Raw genomic sequence first — 19,845 nt, 5'->3', positions numbered from 1 at the left:
AGCTCTTTGATTGGAATCTGTGAAGCTAAAATTGAATCGTTTGGGTCATTTAGGAAAGGTATCTTATTGCCAACATATTAGACGATGTGTATTACTATTCTTATAGTATCTTACATACTACAGAATTTTACCTAGGTATCAACAAAATCGAAAGTTGGATCAAGACTTTTGAGTAAAGACATGAGAGCTCAACGAAAAGACATCGCATATCACGTGAAATATCATCACGAGGACAATCTTTGACACCAGTTGTTCCTCTGTACTATAAGCCCCAACCTTCACACCAATCTGATTGGTGGTACAAAACTGCACACAGCCTCATCACGAACAGTCCCCCATTCTCCCAAATGGTAAGCCGACCAGTTCACGAGGACCTCGCGAACCCCAGATTCTCGCACTAAGTCGGTCCTAGCCGATCCACGAGATAAGCAATGCGAGGATCTTGGCATGCCAGTACCGACACGATCGTGACATGTCTTATCTGCCAATTGCCATCCCTTCTTGATCCTGTATAGGGATTGGAGATACAGACCGCGGAATGTAACCAAAGAGGTTTCTGGTGCGACGCAGGAAATGAGCTATCACGTTTCTTCCGGGCATATTTGACCATCACACCTGGGCAGAAATGCAACGATCGTCGATTTGCACATTACATTTCCGACGAGGCGAGATGCGAAGATAATTTTTGAGATGTCATGCTTCTTCGAGAACAAATGAGGAAGTTTGAACTTGCTTGGTACCTGGAGAGTGGATCACCTTGGACATTTTCTGTCCTATCATATCCCACTGATAACAGTATTCCCTAAGCATACACTTGCAGGAGCCTCTTCAGCTCTTTGGCGTTTTGGGACGGAAAGGTTGAATGTGATACCGTGGGGAAGAAGGTAAAAGTCTGACATGCAAACTGTTGTAAGCAAAACATATTTGATTACTTTGATTGCTCTGAGCTTTTCAAGGTTAATCCATGGTGAGGTGAGTCAGAGAGCTCTGCTGATCCCAACTTAAGCCTTTTTCAAAAGACCCTTGGTTTGTGGGTTTGTGGGTTTGTATCGTAAAGGAAATGAAAAACATGCGACAGGATTGTATTTGGGAGTTGTGAGGCTATCCTTGGTCGGATTTGTATGAGATGTGGAGAATCTCAAGTTTCCCCGTACAAGATGCCGGAAAATCAGCATCTTTATCCTTGATACTACAAGGGTCATGACTTTCCTTGACTACGATTTAATCATGTAACTGCAAAATTTTGGAAGCTGCTTGAAAGTTTCATATAAGATAATCAAATACAAACAAGGGCAAGGGAAGATGTCTTTTCAAAATCAGACCATATCGATATCGATATCCATATCCATATCCATTTTCCAAAAAAAATCAAAGGAAAAAAGTTTGTCAAGAAAAAAAGGACCTCGGTCGGAAATCATTAATTGATGATTGACCTTTTGTTGAATTTCAATTTCGGGTAATTATTTCGTGCAGTAAGAAAAACTCTACGCCCAACAGGCGCGACAACCTAACCATGAAATTGATGAAACAAATGAAAGATCAGAAAAAAAATCAACATAGCGGATCAGTTGACTGACGTGGCCAAAGAGTTTTCTCGTGATAGGGAAGGAAAAGATCAAAATGCAGATAAAAGACATTTGGATGAAGCATGAAGGATTTCATGACCCACAGGACCGCATTGAATTAAAAAAAATCCGTCAAAACGCCCAAGATCCCAAGATCCCAAGATCCCAAGATGCACCAATGTCAGTTACCAATATACCAATGTACCAATGTACATGATGTTCCTAGGTAGGTATCCATCCGGCAATTTAGTAGTCGAGGTAGTACTAGTACAGCATTCAATTTCACTTCAGCTCATACAACAGGAAGGTGGATATAGGGCGAGATTGACTCCTTCTCTTTCTGCGTATTCTGCAAAGTAGTACAGTAATGAGAAATCAATTGATAGGACAATAAATGGCTTGGTACGAACACAGACACAGACACAACAGGATGGATGAACACCACCTCGACCACCTTCAAAGTGGTTACCGGCTGAGATTTCAGTGAGATTGAATAGGTTGATATTCATATCTATATGCACACACACCCACCTCCCAGTTGTGTATCCGGACTTCCGGTCAAGTTCATGAATAATAAGGATGCAGTTAGTATCACATACCTCGTAGTGCGTCCCTATGTATATGTATAGGAGTAGCGAGGAAGTAGGCAACATATGAAGTACAGACTAAGTACGTATTTAGGCAGGTACTGTAGTACATAACGTAACTTTTATCTCTCTCCTCTCAACGGACGAGCTGAGCCAAAGAAGAAGAAGGTTATGCAAAGAGAAGATCATCTCATCACAGATTCACAGTATAAGACGAACAACTCGACAACGACACGCACGCAAGCAAAAACAATGACCATACAATCGTGTAATCAATCATGTGATTCTGAATGATATAATGATGATAATGATTAAATCCTTAGGCGAATGTAGGAAAGTATAATAAATTGGCAGATAGAGCACTCCATAACCGTTGAAGAAGAATCACCATATTAGGAAAAAGAAGTGTGTGACTGGGGAATAAGCTGTGACGGATACAGATCCAGCTGATACAGAGATTATCTTGATTCTCCACATACCAAAATAAACAACATCATCATCCTTTCACCTCATCCTGGCAAAGTACTAAGCTACCGTCCCTTGACTCCCTTCGTAAGCCTTCTCGAAGGAAGTTCCTCAAGGCGTTCAAGGGTGTGTATGTATGTATGTATGGATGGATGGATGGATGGATGGAAAAGATGGAAAAGATGGGTTGAAAAAGAATGGATCAGGGTCGCTTTTGCATATTATCCGAATGATGATATGTGATACGATATACGGAAGACAATCGAATACAGTAAAGTCAGTGAGTAAAAGTAGGCAAGTACAATACTTCGTACAATACAATCCAATACAATACAATACAGCACAGTACAGCGCAGCACAGCCATGTGTTGATAATTCATTGCTGCAAATACAAGCAGACAAAACGAATGAGAACTTCCTTTCCTTTTCTCTTACTCGAGTACCGAGATATGTATTTCCATGATTTAACTTTCTAATCTAATCTGTTCTGTCCAATCTTCTTAGCTTTGATTGATTCCAAGCCTTGGATTGGGTAGATCCATTGACAACAATTGACGTACTTTCGCACTTAATCGTTTCTCAATGCCCAAAAGCTTATCCGATCTGCAAACTAGTGACCATTAGATAGTAAACACAAGAGGAGAGTTTAATACTCCAGGTTTCCCTCCCTTTTCATAAAGCTGATACCAATTATCATTAAAGTCTCCAGTCAGTCAATCAGTCAATCAATCAATCAGTCACTCAATCAGTCAAGTCAGTCTCAGTCTCAGTCAAACAGCCAGTCAATCAATCAATCAATCAACCAGTCCGTCAGTCAGTCAGACAAGTCAAATCTACTTTTTGTACTTACTAAGCGATCTATCTAAAAGTACCTAGCCAAGTACTCCGTAGATTGATTCATCGTCATTATTATTATCATCGCTTATCTCCTCCCTTCTCTTCCTGCGCTTCCTGCCTTCCTGCCTTCCTGCCTTCTCTCCTTCCTAGCTTATCTTTTACTAATAAGGCTATCGGTATCGGCCCCTTCCTCAAAAGTCATTCATACGAACTTACGACCTACCCGGTATCTTAGCCTTCATTTTAAAGTGTCTACCAAAGCCTACCAAAGTACCTAGTGATTCACTTCAAATCAGCTGAACTATACTATACCTCTCTCGCTCTCGCTCTTGCTCTCTCTGTCGATTGCCTTTTGCTTAATAAACATATCTATCTACATTCCTTCCCTCTCATTCTCCCCTGTTGTCATCTCAGTACACTCTCGAGTTTCAACACACCTTTGGTAAATTAAAAGGCCATGATAAGCTCTTGAATCACCGTACAATCCGAGAGTACTGCGATCATTGACTTTCAGTATTGTCCATTTGGAAATTATGCAAAACAGCTCGACATCTCTTCCGATAAGATATTATAAATTGTTTTCTATTCAAAATTCATTCGACTTTTCCAAGAACGAATCCCGTTGAGCGTATTATTCAAATCCCCGACAGATTTGGTTTCTATCAAGTAATAAATACACACAACTGGTTTATGCGGTAACTCTCAGGGCACGCGAGCAACAAGATGCCTACCTCATTCTCATTATTCACAACACAAAAGCCGAAATCGAAACCTTCGACTTCAACTCCAGCTTTTTCTTCTTCTTCTTCTTCTTCTTCTTCTACCAACCCAAATTCCAATCTCAGTTATGCACAATCCTCAGATATCATGCCAAAGTCAACTTTCGTTACTGATGTTACGACCACATTTACTTCTTCGCCAGTGGTGATTCCTACAAGAAGTCACCACGATAGTTTCAAAAATGGTTTAGGATTCGAGCCAAGGAAGGATCGTCGTCAAACTACGAAAAATCACTCTGTGCGATCGAGTCGTCGCCCCTACGATGCCCACTCGCCGAATGCCATTCCTCCCTCGGTCGCCGCCTTATTGGCGATTACAGCCATTCCGCCTCCCAGATCAAATAGGAATGCTCGCACACACGTTACATCGAGACAAAGATTGACAGTGGATGCTATATTAAAACATACTGCTGTATCGGAAAAAGAACTCAGTATAACATTTGGTATGAGTCCCATGGAATTATTGTTGAGTCCACCAGAAGAAACCGATTCGACCGATTGTTACAGTTCGGAGAATGGTCCGGGATCAGTCATATCAAGTAGGACTACATCGAGCGAGTCTGTACCATCTTTGGATGATGCCTCCCTTAGTGATGCATCAACTCCACCAGGTTCGATATTAACACCGAGTTCAAGAGGGAGAAGGTCTCTACCAACCAGGAGGTATCAACCAACATTTGCGGGCGAAGATACTCTGCACGACCATCCTTTATCAGATGTCGATGTGGAAGAGCTTGACTTTAGAGTCTTTCAGAGACCATCCGATTTACCCAAGGATCAAGAAAATACCGCCGGCGTCGAACCCCCACGCCGCAAGTCCGCGTTTAAATCAAACTTGACTGCATCACTGCGTGCTTTAAGGTCTGCAGCAAAATCATTTTCGAGTCTCACAACACCTATGATTACGCCTGATGATTTTCTTACAAGATCTATCATGTCAATTGACCCGAAGGTCCCATTTACGGATGAAAGGATGCCACCTTTGCTGGTTGATGCACCCACTCCAGCACTACGTCGGTATCTCAACCCCACAACAAATGCTCCCACAGATGCTCATGTGCCAACATCTCTTACCCAAACAATGAGTGCTACACAATGCACAGCATCTATTCAAATGCAAACATACAAGGTTTCCAAGTCCTCAAAAGACACTCCACCAACCGGACTCAATAGGCGCAGACAAGGAAATTCCGAGGAAGCCTTTGCCGAGGTTGCGACCGGCCCAGTTGCACGTCAACGCGACATGAGGGAGAACAGTGATTTTATTCGAATTGCAGTCATGGAAATGGCCATGAGAAAAAAAGGGAAATTGGACGACCGTAAACCAGGAAGAGCAAGATGGGCTCTACCACCCAGACAAGCATCCAGCAAGCCTTACGAAATTGGAAACGATGGAGTTCCTCTTCGATGGACTGCAATTACTTATTAAACAAAATTAGATATTCATACCCTCGCACATCTACCTGGCACAATTCATGCGACGCCTCCGACAAGATTTAGCTTCTCAAGACTTTATTAGTTCAGTGGCATTGGACTGGTTCAAAATTAATGATTCATGGGTTCCGACGGACGGATCTCAAGCGGTACTTACGCTTCAATACCGGTCACACCTCTTTTCGTATACCGAGTTCCGACCTTCTAGAACCACACCAGTCCCACATGTTCGGATTCCCCCGATCGGTCTATGGGTGGGTGTATCCCCATCAATTGATTCAATTTATCCACTTTTACCCTGGAGCACGAAAAAAGGCTGTTCGCACGATGACACATGAAATCTTGGGTGTTTTGCTTTCGATTGAAAATTTTATCAGTCGGTAGAGGAATTCCGACAACAAATTTTTACTTGGCCTTGTGATGGACTGGCTTTCACCCATTACATTACATATTTGGTCAAACAATCGAATAGCAGCTTTTGGTTTGGAATTTCCTAGACTAGATGGACTGTCAGATCGACGGTTGCAGATGGCTGTCGAATGTCATGTGTATGGACTGGAATTGAAGATTCTCTAGTACAAGTATGACATGGCATCGTGAAGAAGCCATGTTCAAGCAGATCTTTTACAAAAAGGAAGAAGAAAAAAATGGAATTGGGATGGCGGGTAAAGTCGGAGTGGTCTGATGATTCTTTGGACAGGTCAATAACCCTAGTGACGAGGAGATGGGAATTCTCGAATTCCAGTTGTGCGGGCGGAAATGCAGGTCCAAAAGACAAGGACCCACCGCCATTATCTCATCCTACATGCGAGAATGAAACTTATTATGCACCTAGGGTCCGAAGGCATGGTTCTGCATACCAATTACGAAATACAAATGCGAGTGTTAATTAGCGGTGGCGGATGAATAACTTTCATTTCACGAATGTTTATTTTATGAATACATTGGAGGAGTTTGGGATTTGAACTTTTCATACATTGGGCTGCGATAGCGATAGCGATAGCGATAGCGACAACGATAGCGAGTGAGCGGTTTAACGGAGTTTTCTTTAGAAACGGCTCGTCCAATACGACTTGGGTTGTTTTATTATTTTTTCTTTATATTGGAGTTATACATGGTTTGGGGTTTCAGATGAGGGATGGATGGACGGGTGGGTGGATGGCTAGGGTATTGATTGGGACGAGGTTGACATTATACTGGCTGGAAATTTCTCAATACCTACCCTGGTGGAATGGGAGGAAATAGAATATAAGAATATGACGAGAGATCAAAGATACAAACAACCCTTCTTGGGTATTTTCGTGATGATAATGCGAGAATCTTTGCGAATGAATGAATGCATACATGGCCAAAGTGAGGCTATCGTTCCAGAAATCCATTTGATTGTAACCGGCCTAGAAACTTGAGATGAGAATCATTCTTGGTATTTGGAGATGCTGTATCTGATGAAATGCTTCATCTATATCAACCCATAGATACATAGATAATCAAATATACGGATCAGTAGTGTATAGAAGAAGATTCGGTGAGATGTATATCAGATTGAACTTAATAATCAATCAATCATTTCCTATTTATGGATAAAGTCATTACAAAATTGACAATTGAAAGGATTTAGAATATGTTCCATGTAATTTTGAGTTGTTGTTGTTGTTGTTGTTGTTGTTGTTGTTTTGATATAAAATTGGTTTTCTTTTTTTCATAGGGCTGGATTGGTGAGGAATGGAAGTAATGATTTCTTTCAACCTGCCATCGTTAATCTATTTTTAGGCTTGGTTACTGAGCTTAGGGGATGTTTTCATGCTACTATAATGCGCCTGAGCTGCGGGCCATGCCTAGCTTTAGTGTCTGGAACCAATAATTAGCTAGACGGATGGCTGCAAACGTGGATGGAAGAAAGTTTAATATCTAGATCTCCTATTAGGGTGCATAAGGACATATAATACCTGCATTTTGCAAAGTTTGTTGCGACTGTGATTGATTATTTGATTATGAGGAGGATTGTTGTATTCACCTTATTCGTTTTTTGGCGGGAATATTAAATGCTTGGATTGATTGTAAGGTACTGATGGGTGTGGAATTGATGGAACATTCGGTTTGACATGTCTCATAAGCAATGATCTAATGACGGGATTATCAAAGGACTCCACTATACTGCGAATTCTACAATACGTATGGTAGAGATCGGTACGAGTACCTTACATACCTACTCCTACCTACCTACCTATTTATCTTAATCACCGGATTGTAACATTCACGAAACTTGAGCCGCGAAATACATTGCATCAGTATCCGTCCCAATGATCTCGAAATATCAATTCTTTGCGTCGCGGGCTTTACGAATGAAGGGTGCATTCTAGTATTGCATTGCGTATGATAGGAGAGGATATTAGAGGATACTTCGCAGTTACTGGTACAATGGCAGACGCGAATTTAGATGGTAGGACGGGTAGTACGACTCCGGGAAGGATTACTCGGCCGGAAACCACGGGTGCGCAGAATACACACTCTGATACCGCATCGACATCTGCCCCTGGAAATTCTGCATCAGCTTCAGCATCGGCATCGGCTTCGACTTCAACTTTGCATTCAAATTCGAGTACGACGACATCTTCTCCGCAACGAATCAATATAAATCACAACCCGAGCACAAATTCGCTTCGAAATATAAATACAGGAGGGGCGGGGATCGAAACGGGAACGGGGAGAGGAACGGGCGCAGTGCAGAATGCGGCATTGACCGGTGCGGCGCTGGCTTTCTGGAATGCCAAGGGGAAAGCGACGCCGGCGGTGCCGAATAAGTTTGTGGGGAAAACACAATTGGGAGGTAATGGTTTGGGGGGAAAGGATGGGGCATTGGCGGCTGCTACGAAGGTGGGGGCTGGAGGGGGAGGGTCCCCTAATAATGGAGGAGGGAGAGCGAGGAGTCCGTCTAAAGTTTCGGTGGTGGATGCGGGAACGGGAGGTGGACAGCAGATATACGGACATCAAAAAGTAGGGAGGGAAAGGACGGGGGAGAGTGAAACGGATGGAGGAAGTATTAGCGGAGGAGTGGAATATCAAGGAGGACAGAGAATCCCTCAAAAACGAAATCAAAGAACGAATGGACATTTACTCCCTCCATTTTCGGGGACATCGGAAACCAGTCCGAAAGGGAAAAATAATTCGGCGGCATTCATGGCGGCTAATTTGGCGGCAAAGAGAAGTAGGGAAAGTAGTCCGAATCATACGGGTCAAAATTTTGGGATGGGAATGGGAATGGGAAAACAGGCAAGTCCATTGCCGAGTAGAAGACAGAGCTATGCAAGTTCGATCGACAGTACGGATAGGAGGGTGGATTTATCGAGTATTCCTCCTACGTCTAATTTGGTGGAGATGTGGGAGCAGCCGGGTAAGGGAGCGAAGAGAGTAGGAGGGGTTGTGGGTAATAGAGGAAATGAGATGGTAAACAGACAGGATCAGAAAAGACCGGCTTCGAGTCATGCGCCTGTGCCTGTTTTGAAACCGGCAGGGCTGGCCAGACCGGTTTCTTCTCATGCTTCGGAATCTTCAGTAAAACCTCGAATTGCTTCTGAGCAGGCCACTATTTCTGAGCAAATCAAGTCGAAGTCGAAGCCTCTGGTACATCCACGACCTTCTTCGCAAGCTTCGGTGCCTGGGCCCTCGAAATCTAGCGTGCAGCCTCGACCCGTTTCCTCCCATACTACTAGTTCCGAAGGTCCAAAACCATCTCCTAAACCTCCAGTGCAGAAGCCTATCGTACACAATACTCGGCCTGCTTCTTCTCACGGCCCAACACCTAATCTTTCTACAAAACCTTCAATACAAAAACTGTCTAGGCCAGTTTCTTCTCATGGACCACCGCCTGTGAAACCGTCAGTAAAACCCTCGCTACAATCAATTCGACCTACGTCCTCTCATACTATGGAATCTACTGAATCATCTTCGAAAGAATCAATAAAAAAGCCCTCTTTGCCGCCTCCACGACGTACGCCTGTTAATCTTTCCGCATCGGGGGACCAACCAAAACCCCTTCCCATGCATGCGCCTCAGCCACGTTCAATGCAATCTCCTATATTGACAACAGCTCACAGAACCGAACCAGCCTCGGAATCTTCCACTCAACCTCGAAGGCGTTCTTCTACCACAAAAACCCCTCGTAGATCTTCTAAACCCACACCACCGTCTAGACCACCAGTATCCAAGCAATCGTACAACAACGATGCTGACGATGATGGATCTTCAGACGATTCCTTCGTATCTGCATCTTCTCAACCTAAACCCAAATCTCCCTCCTTGCGTGCAAAGATAGCAGAACAAAAACGGCTTCAATCGTCCAATTACGCCCCGAGCATGACTGCTGAAACCCTTTCCAATGCTATGGTAGCCGGATACCTTGCCTCATCACGTGCTTCCACTCCTTCTATACCCTCAGGAGTCATTCAACCCCCAGCCCCTCCTCCCCCTCGACGACTCAAGAAACTTTTCCAGTCCGATCACTCAAGAACACCCACGCCTCCTCAGAGCAGTTTATCAGCAAATGGAGTTCCGATGATGAAAACTACAATGCGGAAACCGAAAACAGAGAAAGAATTGAGGGAAGAAGAGGGAGAGGGGGAAAGGAGAAGGGCTAAGAAACATTTGGTCAAAAAACATCCGAATAAACATGATGAGGGAAATCGAAAGAGATGGCGAGATGAAATTACGGAGAAGGAAAGAAAAAGATATGAAGCTCTCTGGGCTAGTAATAAAGGTCTTTTTCCCTACACCGTGGATCATCGTGGCGAAATGGTGAAGATTGAAGGCGCGGCGGATACGGTGCCGGGATTGGTGGTGAAGGATCTGTGGGAGAGGAGTCGATTGGGTGGAGATGTGTTGGAGGAGGTTTGGGAGTTGGTCCATGGAAAGGGGTATTGGGGGCGTGATAAGGAAAAGCGTTATGGAAGGTTGGAGAGAGATGAGTTTGTGGTGGGTTTGTGGCTTATTGATCAGAGGTTGAAGGGGAGGAAATTGCCGGCGAGGGTTAATCATAGTATTTGGGCGAGTGCGTCGTGATGGGTTGATGCATGGGTTGGATAAATATGGATTGCATTGCGTTGCATTGCATTGAGTCACTTGCGTATGAGCATGAGATATAAGGTTGTTTGTTTGTTTGTCTGTTTGTCTGTATCCAGGAAACTAGATAATAGGAACCTCCTCAGAGGTTAATGGAGGAAGAGGAAGAGGAAAAGTAGGAAAGGATTAGAAATTCTAAGAATAGCTCGCTCGCGCGAAGAGGGGTGTACATAGATAGAGGGCTCAGAATGGATTTGGATGTTGCATTGCATCAGGTTCGCTCGGATCGGATTGGATTGAATTGATGTATTATATGGGTGAAGAGATGGGGTTGTGTGGTGTGCTTTTGTGTTGTGTTGGGGGGGATTAGATTGATTGATTGATTGATTGAACGGGAGTGAATGTGAATGGATGGGGTTAGATTGAATGGGTTTGCTTCGGATTAATTGGATTACTTGGATTGTTGGATTGTTGGATTACACTTGTTACCTCCGTAGCGATTAATGAATCATTAGTATATATTCATATATGTATGTATATAGCGAGATGAGATTGATTGATGCGTAATAGGTAAGTGTTGTATATTGAATCGAATTGAAGTCAACTTCCGAATCGGATTAGGCTGTGGGCTTTTGAGTTGAATATTCGATTGTGCATTGATATTTGCTACTAAAACTTGTACGAATTAGATAAATAAATAAATAGAGAGATAGATACAAATCCCTCCCCTCCATCCCCTCGATTCTCCCAGTCCGATTTCTCCCCCTTTCAAACCCCCACCATGCACTCCTCATCCCCGAAAAAAACCTCACACTTACCCATCCATCTCCGCCGCAATCACCTCCTCACACCACTCCCATAATTCCGCGCCCTTTCCCGCGTCCAACGCAGCGTAGATATCGGCGCGCGGATTGCGCGTCTGGATGCGTTCCCAGGGGATGATATATGCGCCTTGATGGTGAGTAGGTAGTTAGTGTGGGACTCAGCCCCGCGAAGAGCTCGGTGTAGGCACCGAGTTTGGCGGGGTGGAGGAGCAGGTTGATGAGGAATTTGGTGGGGAATGGGAGGGTGCGGTAGGCTTGGGTTTGGAGATTGCCCGGGGTTTGGATGAGCTGGGGTGGGGGGGGGATGTTAGTTTGGGGTTTGGGGGTTCGGATGAGGAGGTGGAGGTGGAGAAATTACATGAGATGAGATGATGGAAAAAAGGATAGGAAAATATACATACACTTAAAATCCCTTCTCCTCCCCACCTTTTTCCCGCCTCTACGCCTATCATCTAACCCGCCGCCCTCGAAGCCGCATAATCCACATACTCATTCCCACATCCCCCATTCTCCAAATCGCGCATGCGGAATCCCCCCTCCGGACTCCTCCCCTCTCCCATCCAACTCGTCCTCCACACAATCCTCACACTATTCTCCTCACTCCGGCTTACCGCATTCTTCAAACATCCCACCAGCAAGCGCGTGAAATAAAATGTCCCCACCACATTCACCCCCATATGTCCCTCGATTCCCTGTTGCGTTTTCGTGCCGGGGGGTAACCTTCCTATGCCCGCGTTGTTCCACAGGATATCGAGATTTTCCTCGCGCGCGATAAATTCCTCCGCGGCCGCGCGAACGCTGTGCAAATCCATGGGATCCAGATGGAGGAATTTGAGATTTCCGGCCCGCGAGGGGTCGCTCGCCGTGATTTCGGAGATGGCGGATAAGGCGTGTGTGGAGGAGCGACTGGCCATGTATATGGTGGCGTCGGTGGGGTATAACATCTTGATCAGCTCGAATCCGACGCCTTGGTTGCCGCCGGTGACGATGAAGACTTTGCCTTTTTGCGAGGGGATGTCTTTTCCGGTGAAGAGGGGGGCGGGGGGGGGGGGGGGGGGATATTGCGTGAGCATTGAGGTGAAGGACATGTTGGGATGAGGTATTTACGAGAGGGATTTCTCGTTTCTGGGATAATGTTATGGGGATGTTTGAGAAGAAGGATTGAGAAATGTATCTTGTCGTGAATGGATGGATTGTGAGGGGAGTATTTGTACTAATTACGAACCAACGTGTTGGTATTCAACTGTAGGCTGACATGCATAGATTATCACCATCTCCAACTTTTTTGTGTTGTTCTACCTGGACATAGCGAAACTTGGTTCATTTACCAAAGTTCGATGGGAAGCTTCAAAAGCAGGTTCTTTTTTGTAAATAATAGCTGCTATGTGATACCCCCTTATATAACTTATGACATTCTGAAACTTGATATCCCAAAGACTTTACTTCGCCTTGACTCTCATCTCTGACCTTCCAGCATTCACATCCGTCGCGATTTGATCGAAGGAATGATTGCCATCTACTCTTCCAATCCCACATAACGTGTAATTGGAATTTCTGAACATCGTAGTAACACAGTGCTCCAATTTTGCGTGAGCTAGCTACATAACAAGACATATGCGTGGCAGCTCTCTATAGAGTATGTCATACCGCGATTGGTATCTCTTGTCCCGAGGACCTTTGCGATCGTTAAGTCAATACTCAGAGAGGAAGAAAGCTCTAGGGATTTCCAAGCTGATACTTAAGGTAGCCTGGTTTATAGATATCTCGACCGTGAGAATACACGATTTCGTAGTATCTTAGGTCATGAATATGAATTTCTTAAGGTTTTTACGAATGGTTAATCTTAGGAAATATGCCAGCTTGGATTGGAGATCATATTCGTTCGATTACACCACAGATATTGTACATGACTAACTTGGCTTCCCAATAATACTAGTCCGGAAGGCTTAATGTGTCTGTACTGCCTTTCCTCAGAACACACATGCAAATGGTCTAGTTCCGAAGCAGTACAGCTAGCAACTTGAATCTATCACTAGATAGTCTTAGAAGATATTTCATTCACTCGTAAGTTTCGACACGTATTTTCTACGCGTGCTAATCAACCCCGTATCTCCTTGTACCACATTGAGAAATTTTCAATCAAGTGTATGGCAGAGTAATAAGAGCATATACTTATATTGAGTCGAGAAGCTGTACTGCACTTCTAATAGAGATCATAGTGAGTGTTGTAATCATTTCATGAGTAGGGGTTGGCACCTAAGGCCTAGAACTATATATTAGGCCATGCGCAAAGTACGACAGAGTTCACGTGACAACCTGTCAATTTCGCGCTTAGCTAGGCAGCCGTAAGCTTTTGAGTAACCGATTTCCCTACTACGTGCACGTCCCTGCTATATGCACGATCTTGATCACCCATTTTGAATCACTTTAAAAATTAATAACAATTCCAATTTATAAGATAAAGAGCTAGCAATTTAATTGATAAATGACAAGATATAATACTATCTAAAAACATAATAAAATCTTCAGATTTTGAATTTCGATGGAACTCGTAGTGCTCGCCCTCTACTAGATCGCAATATGACCTCCTCCTCCTTCTCCTTCGAATTATTAGCCTCTACAGCATCAGAGAGCTCTATAGTCTTTGTTGATGTTAGATCTATAGTAGAAGAAGCTTTGGGGAACTTTTTATCTCTTTTGATTGGAGATTTCGTTGATTTTAGAGTCTTTTTAACCTCCTCTTTCGCATCACGTGCAATCTGACGATCAACCTCCCTCTGCAATACTCTCTCTTTCGTCTCAATCTCCTTCCGTTCCTTCTCAGCTTTCTTTTCAGCTTTTATTTGAAGCTTAGCTTCCTTCTCTTGCTCCTCTTTAAGTGCTTTATCTTCTTGATACGCTCTAGCTTTAATAATAGCAGAGGGTGACCATAAAAACGCACCATTCCCCTCCTCTCCAATGAGATTTAAACGCTTTGAACGAGCTCTTTTCCTTTTTTCAAGCTTTAGAGCCTCTTCTAAACCTTTAGATCTATGCCCCTGTATAGAAGCTTCAGCTCCTAATGTAGTTGCAGCCTTAAAAAGCTTTAAAGTGATCTCATGGGTGGGAGCGCGACGAAATTCTAATTTCATTCTACGCATCGCTTTTGACGTATACGGTGTAGCAAGAGCATCCCTGCGAGTTTTAAATGATGTAGGTGGCGTAGAAGGAGCTTCCGGAGCAATACAGTCGATCGTAAGACTCCTATTCATAGGATATATGCCCGTTTTTTCGAAGGATCGTAAGATATTATGCCTCGTACAAGTGAGCTCCCAAGCCTTTTTAAATATGCCCCAAAACATGCGCTTTGTCATACCAACAATTCCCCCGCTATTGTGCATCAAATCATTCAATAATGTACTGTAATTCGTTGAAAGGGCACCGAAGGTTCCAACGTCGAGAGGCTGTAGTCGATGTGTAGAATGAGGGGGGAGAATTAAGACAATAATCTTTAATTCATCGCATTTTGAAAGGAATTCCATATTGACATGACTAGAGTGACCATCGACAATAAGTAGACGATATCTTCCACCTGCTTTTCGACGTGTAGCAGGGTCGAATACGTTTATAAGCCAATATAGGCCAAAAGCATTCGACGACCACCCATTGCTTGAGGCTCCAAAATAGGCTTTATCCTTCTCCCCTACATCCTGAACCCATGTATTTTGTAGATCCCCTGAGTCTCCTTTATAAATAAGAGCGGGAGGGAGAGCTGTCCCATCAGCACATATAGCTGCCAGTAGAGTAATAAACTCTCTTGATCCATCTTGCCTAGCTTTTGTCACTCTGCCTCTATTATAGGCGCTAGCACTCATTATCCTCTTCATAGTCCTCCCCATACCGATCATAAAGCCCTTCTCGTCCCAATTGTATATATCTCTCGGCCGTATATCGTATTTTATGGTCACTTTTATCAACTAAATTAAAAAAAGAGGGGTATTAGCAAGAGCGTTTTAGGTAATAAAGATCAACAACAATAGAAAATAGCTCAAACCAGATCATAAAAGTAATCAAATATAGCAACATTATCGGCTTTCACACGCAAATTATCAATGCAACGGAGATACCGACTTTTAAGACGTGTTGAATGCCTCTTGACAAAATTGCTAGTCCAGTTCTTTCCCACCTCTCTGCCTAGGATCTCTTCTGCAAGGTTTCTGACTATGCGGCTTGTAGGAGGGATAGATCTCTGTGTCAGCTTGTTGATTTGATCAATTAAAACCTCCTCCTGATCACTAGAAAGCGCTTGTTTCGTATCGGAGAGGAACTGTTTTCTCGAGGTGGTTTTACCTCTATGCCGCCGGGAGAGCGTGGATCGATCAATTTTGAAGAAATTAGCTGTCTGGGTGTATTTAGGAGCTTGAACCCCTTTCAAATGATCTAATGCAAGCTCTATACGAGCCTCTAAAGGCATATCATCGATGTTTGAAGCCATAATGTTGATATTTCCAAAGTCGTGCACGTAGTAGGGACGTGCACATAGTGGGGAAATCGGTTATCGAAAAGGTCTTCTTAAGCATCAACTTTCAATCATTTCAGATTTGATTATTCTCAACATCATGAATCATGTCTTCGAGTCAACAGAATAAAAACAAAAAGCCTGACGCTGAGGCGATAGCTGATGATGAACGTCAATATGCTCATAGCACCATTAGTAAAGAGGAGCTTAACGACAAGTAAGTCAAACCATTCAATTCAATCTAGAGATGATCAAAATTTAATTAAAAATAAGATATCCAAATCGACCTCATAATCATGGAAAAACATTACCATTCCATGAATTGTTTCAATCACTCTTCGATCCCCTTGAGGCCAACAAGAATAAAAAGCCAGGTCCCGCCACTGCACGCAAAAAATTAGGACCACATGGACCTAATAATCTTTCTCCTAATGAGATACGAAGAAACATCATCATCCGATTTATGTCGCGATGGCGCGACCAAGTAGGCGATGATTTTTTCCCCGCTTTACGTTTGATCATCCCGGAGAAAGATCGCGATAGAGCAATGTATGGACTTAAAGAAGCTTCGGTTGCAAAACTCATCATCAAGCTTTTGAATCTGTCTAAAGATTCGGATGATGGGTATAATCTTATGAATTGGAAACTTCCGGCGCGAGGTCCCCCGAGTGCCAATTCGGGAGATTTTCCGGGTAGGTGTTATGAGGTTTTGTCGAAAAGACCAATGAGACAGAAGGTTGGAAATATGAGTATTGGGGAAGTTAATGAGATGCTTGATAAACTTGCTCTGGCGCAAAAAGAAGAAAACCAATTGCCTATTTTCCGAGAGTTTTATCATAGGATGAATCCGGCTGAGTTGGTTTGGTTGATTAGAATGATTCTTCGACAGATGAAAATTGGGGCTTCGGAAAAGACATTTCTTAATGTAAGTCGATGTCGAATGTTTCTGTAATATTACTAATTTATCTCTATAGCTTTGGCATCCAGATGGAGAGGCGCTATTCAATGTCTCTTCTAGTCTCCGAAGAGTTTGTTGGGAACTCACGGATCCTAATGTCACTTTAGAAGCTGATGAGACAGGTGTGGAATTGGGATCGTGTTTCCAACCTCAACTTGCACAGTTCATGGCCCCTTCCTTTGATAAAATGGTTGAAAAGATGTATCCTCAAGATACCAAGGGCAAGAATAACGAGATTGAATTTTGGATCGAAGAGAAATTGGACGGCGAAAGAATCCAAATGCATATGGAAGAAAACGATGATATGCCAGGAGGTCGCCGGTTCACATGGTGGTCTCGAAAAGGCAAAGATTATACCTATCTCTATGGAAATAGTTTCGAAGACGACAATGCAGCACTGACAAGACATATGAAAAAGGCTTTCGATCCAAGAGTAACTAGTATTATATTGGATGGCGAAATGATCACGTGGGATCCAATTACGAACAAGATAGTGGCATTCGGTACTCTGAAGACAGCCGCGATATCAGGAGGAAAGGATCCATTCTCGGCCACAGCTGCTAGGCCAGTATTCAAAGTTTTCGACTGCTTATACCTGAATGGTGATAATATCACGAAACACACTTTGAGGGATAGACGGAACGCATTGGAAGCAGCGGTTCACAATGTTGAAGGACGAATCGAAAAACACGATTTCAAGTCAGCCAAATCAGCTTCTGAAATTGATCCTGCTTTGCGGAGAATCGTGGCTGAGGGCTCTGAAGGACTGGTATTGAAGAATCCACGATCAATGTATAGACTGAACAGTCGAAATGATGATTGGATGAAAGTTAAACCTGAATACATGACTGGTTTTGGAGAATCTTTGGATTGCATCATCATTGGTGGATATTATGGATCAGGTCATCGAGGAGGGAATTTATCGTCATTCTTATGCGGTTTGCGTGTTAACGAGAAACAAATCAAAACTGGTCTGATTGCCCCCCTTTTTGCCATTTGACAAACGAAAACTAAATCACAGAACAGGAGCAAACCCCATGAAATGTTTTTCTTTCTTCAAAGTAGGCGGTGGATTTAATGCAGAGGACTATGCCGCTATCCGTCATCAAACCGACGGAAAATGGCATAAATGGGACATCAAATCCCCACCTACAGAATTCATAGAACTAGCCGGCTCTCATCAAGAGAAAGAACGACCAGACGTTTGGATCAAAGCAGACGACTCAATCGTCGTAGAAGTCAAAGCCGCATCAGTAGGCATATCCGACTCATTCCGCACAAATTACACATTAAGATTTCCGCGTTTCAAACGGTTACGTCCAGATAAGGATTGGACGAGTGCACTTTCAATTGAAGAATTCATGGAATTAAAAGCCAAAGTCGAGGAGGGGAAAGAAGACGAATTCAAAGTCGACAAGAAGAAAAGAGGTTCGAAGCGAGTCAAGAGAGAACATATCATAGCTGGCACAGAAGATACTGGAAAGACAGAATATGCGGGACCAAAAACGGATGTATTTAAGGGACTCAACTTCTGTGTTTTAAGCGAGATGATTCATCCTTCTAAGAAATCCAAGGTGGAAATCGAAAAAATCATCAAGGAAAATGGAGGAAATATTTTTCAATCTCCTGCCGCCAAAGAAGACATCATCGTTATAGCCGATAAACGAGTTGTTAAAGTCGCCGCTCTGATGAACACCAAGAAGACTAATATCGTTAAACCACAATGGGTACTACACGCCGTTGCGCAAAGAGAATCAGATGCTGCACAGGGTAGAACATCTAGATTTATAATTCCATTCGAGATGATCCACATGTTTTATTGCCGGGACGAAGACAAAGAAGAGATTGAAGCAAACTCAGATGAACATGGCGATCCATATTACCGGGACGTGGGACCGCGAGAATACAAAGGAATTATGGAAAAAATGGCTAGAGTTGAAGGCAAAACCCTCACGAAATATCTGCAAGACATGCTGATGAAGCAAGGCGTGGATATGACGGAATTTAAGGGGAGTATGTTTTGGGGCTGCAAGGCAATCTTTATAGTCGGGGAATTAATGACGTTCGACTTGGATCTGAATGTGCGGATCGAGTTTGAACATTTCCGGATCGCGAGTGGGAAGATTGTGGAGGGAGATGATATCGACATCAAAAGAAAGGTTAGGGAAGAAGGCGTTACGCATATCTTCTTCTCGGACGATAAACAAGAGCGACTGAAGGAAATCAAAAAGGAACTCGGCGCATGCTCACCGTATCTTCTGAGCTGGAGATGGATCCGCGATTCCTGGAAAAACGAGAAGAAAGTGGATGAGGCTCCGTATTTGGTTTAGGCGGTTTGTAACTTGAATCAGGGGTTCGTTGGATTTTCGAGGGCTTATATATCTGGAGTTGGCAAAGTCGATTGAGATACCGGTATCCGGATGCGGGAAATGCTAATAGGGGGTATTGCATTACCAGATATTTGATCTATTAACTTATAATGGAAATTATGTATACATCACATAACTCATACATATGCATCCCGTTCTGTTATAATTTGAAGCCGATAAAATAGCACTGTTGAAGCCACTAGATACCTCAGTATTAATATACAGCAATATCTTCCGTCCTCATCAAATCGCACGTCTCATCTACACGCGATACATCATTACGTAGGTATCTACTATCTACCATCTAACAGCAAACACGAAAATTCAGATGTCCCACATATGTAGTCTTACAAGTGGCACCAGGACTTAGGAGTACAACACAAGACGGACACAAAAGAAGATACTACATACCTATCACCTATAAATGCAATTTCTCAAAGGGAAAGGGTAGACGTACAAAGGGGAGCGAGAGGG

At 43.4% G+C, this 19,845-nt stretch overlaps 6 protein-coding genes across 6 annotated transcripts; 4 read left to right on the top strand and 2 right to left on the bottom strand.

Moving 5' to 3' along the window:
• Nucleotides 1-278: 278 nt before the first annotated feature.
• Nucleotides 279-600, bottom strand: EAE97_008759 (uncharacterized protein; the record flags this gene model as incomplete). The annotated part of the gene is made up of 2 exons (XM_038879274.1): nucleotides 279-507; nucleotides 533-600. The coding sequence occupies 2 exons, from the start codon at nucleotides 598-600 to the stop codon at nucleotides 279-281; spliced, it is 297 nt and encodes a 98-aa protein (XP_038729785.1).
• A 3,577-nt stretch (nucleotides 601-4,177) lies between these two features.
• On the top strand, nucleotides 4,178-5,662 carry EAE97_008758 (uncharacterized protein; the record flags this gene model as incomplete). The annotated part of the gene is made up of 1 exon (XM_038879273.1): nucleotides 4,178-5,662. The coding sequence occupies one exon, from the start codon at nucleotides 4,178-4,180 to the stop codon at nucleotides 5,660-5,662; it is 1,485 nt and encodes a 494-aa protein (XP_038729784.1).
• A 652-nt stretch (nucleotides 5,663-6,314) lies between these two features.
• On the top strand, nucleotides 6,315-6,560 carry EAE97_008757 (uncharacterized protein; the record flags this gene model as incomplete). Its single annotated transcript, XM_038879272.1, has 1 exon — nucleotides 6,315-6,560. The coding sequence occupies one exon, from the start codon at nucleotides 6,315-6,317 to the stop codon at nucleotides 6,558-6,560; it is 246 nt and encodes an 81-aa protein (XP_038729783.1).
• A 1,480-nt stretch (nucleotides 6,561-8,040) lies between these two features.
• Nucleotides 8,041-10,722, top strand: EAE97_008756 (uncharacterized protein; the record flags this gene model as incomplete). The annotated part of the gene is made up of 1 exon (XM_038879271.1): nucleotides 8,041-10,722. One exon carries the CDS (start codon nucleotides 8,041-8,043, stop codon nucleotides 10,720-10,722), a length of 2,682 nt encoding a protein of 893 aa, XP_038729782.1.
• Nucleotides 10,723-11,536: 814 nt separating this feature from the next.
• EAE97_008755 (uncharacterized protein) lies at nucleotides 11,537-12,634 on the bottom strand (the record flags this gene model as incomplete). The annotated part of the gene is made up of 2 exons (XM_038879270.1): nucleotides 11,537-11,673; nucleotides 12,004-12,634. The coding sequence occupies 2 exons, from the start codon at nucleotides 12,632-12,634 to the stop codon at nucleotides 11,537-11,539; spliced, it is 768 nt and encodes a 255-aa protein (XP_038729781.1).
• A 3,517-nt stretch (nucleotides 12,635-16,151) lies between these two features.
• EAE97_008754 (uncharacterized protein) lies at nucleotides 16,152-19,570 on the top strand (the record flags this gene model as incomplete). Its single annotated transcript, XM_038879269.1, has 4 exons — nucleotides 16,152-16,261; nucleotides 16,318-16,969; nucleotides 17,019-17,973; nucleotides 18,029-19,570. The coding sequence occupies 4 exons, from the start codon at nucleotides 16,152-16,154 to the stop codon at nucleotides 19,330-19,332; spliced, it is 3,021 nt and encodes a 1,006-aa protein (XP_038729780.1). The 3' UTR covers nucleotides 19,333-19,570.
• Between the last annotated feature and the right edge of the window lie 275 nt (nucleotides 19,571-19,845).

Source organism: Botrytis byssoidea (genome assembly GCF_014898295.1).
Source record: "Botrytis byssoidea strain MUCL 94 chromosome Unknown BBYS_019, whole genome shotgun sequence".
Taxonomy (NCBI): Eukaryota; Fungi; Ascomycota; class Leotiomycetes; order Helotiales; family Sclerotiniaceae; genus Botrytis; species Botrytis byssoidea.
The sequence above is the reverse complement of the archived record's forward strand: the minus strand, read 5'-3'. Positions and strand labels throughout refer to the sequence as shown.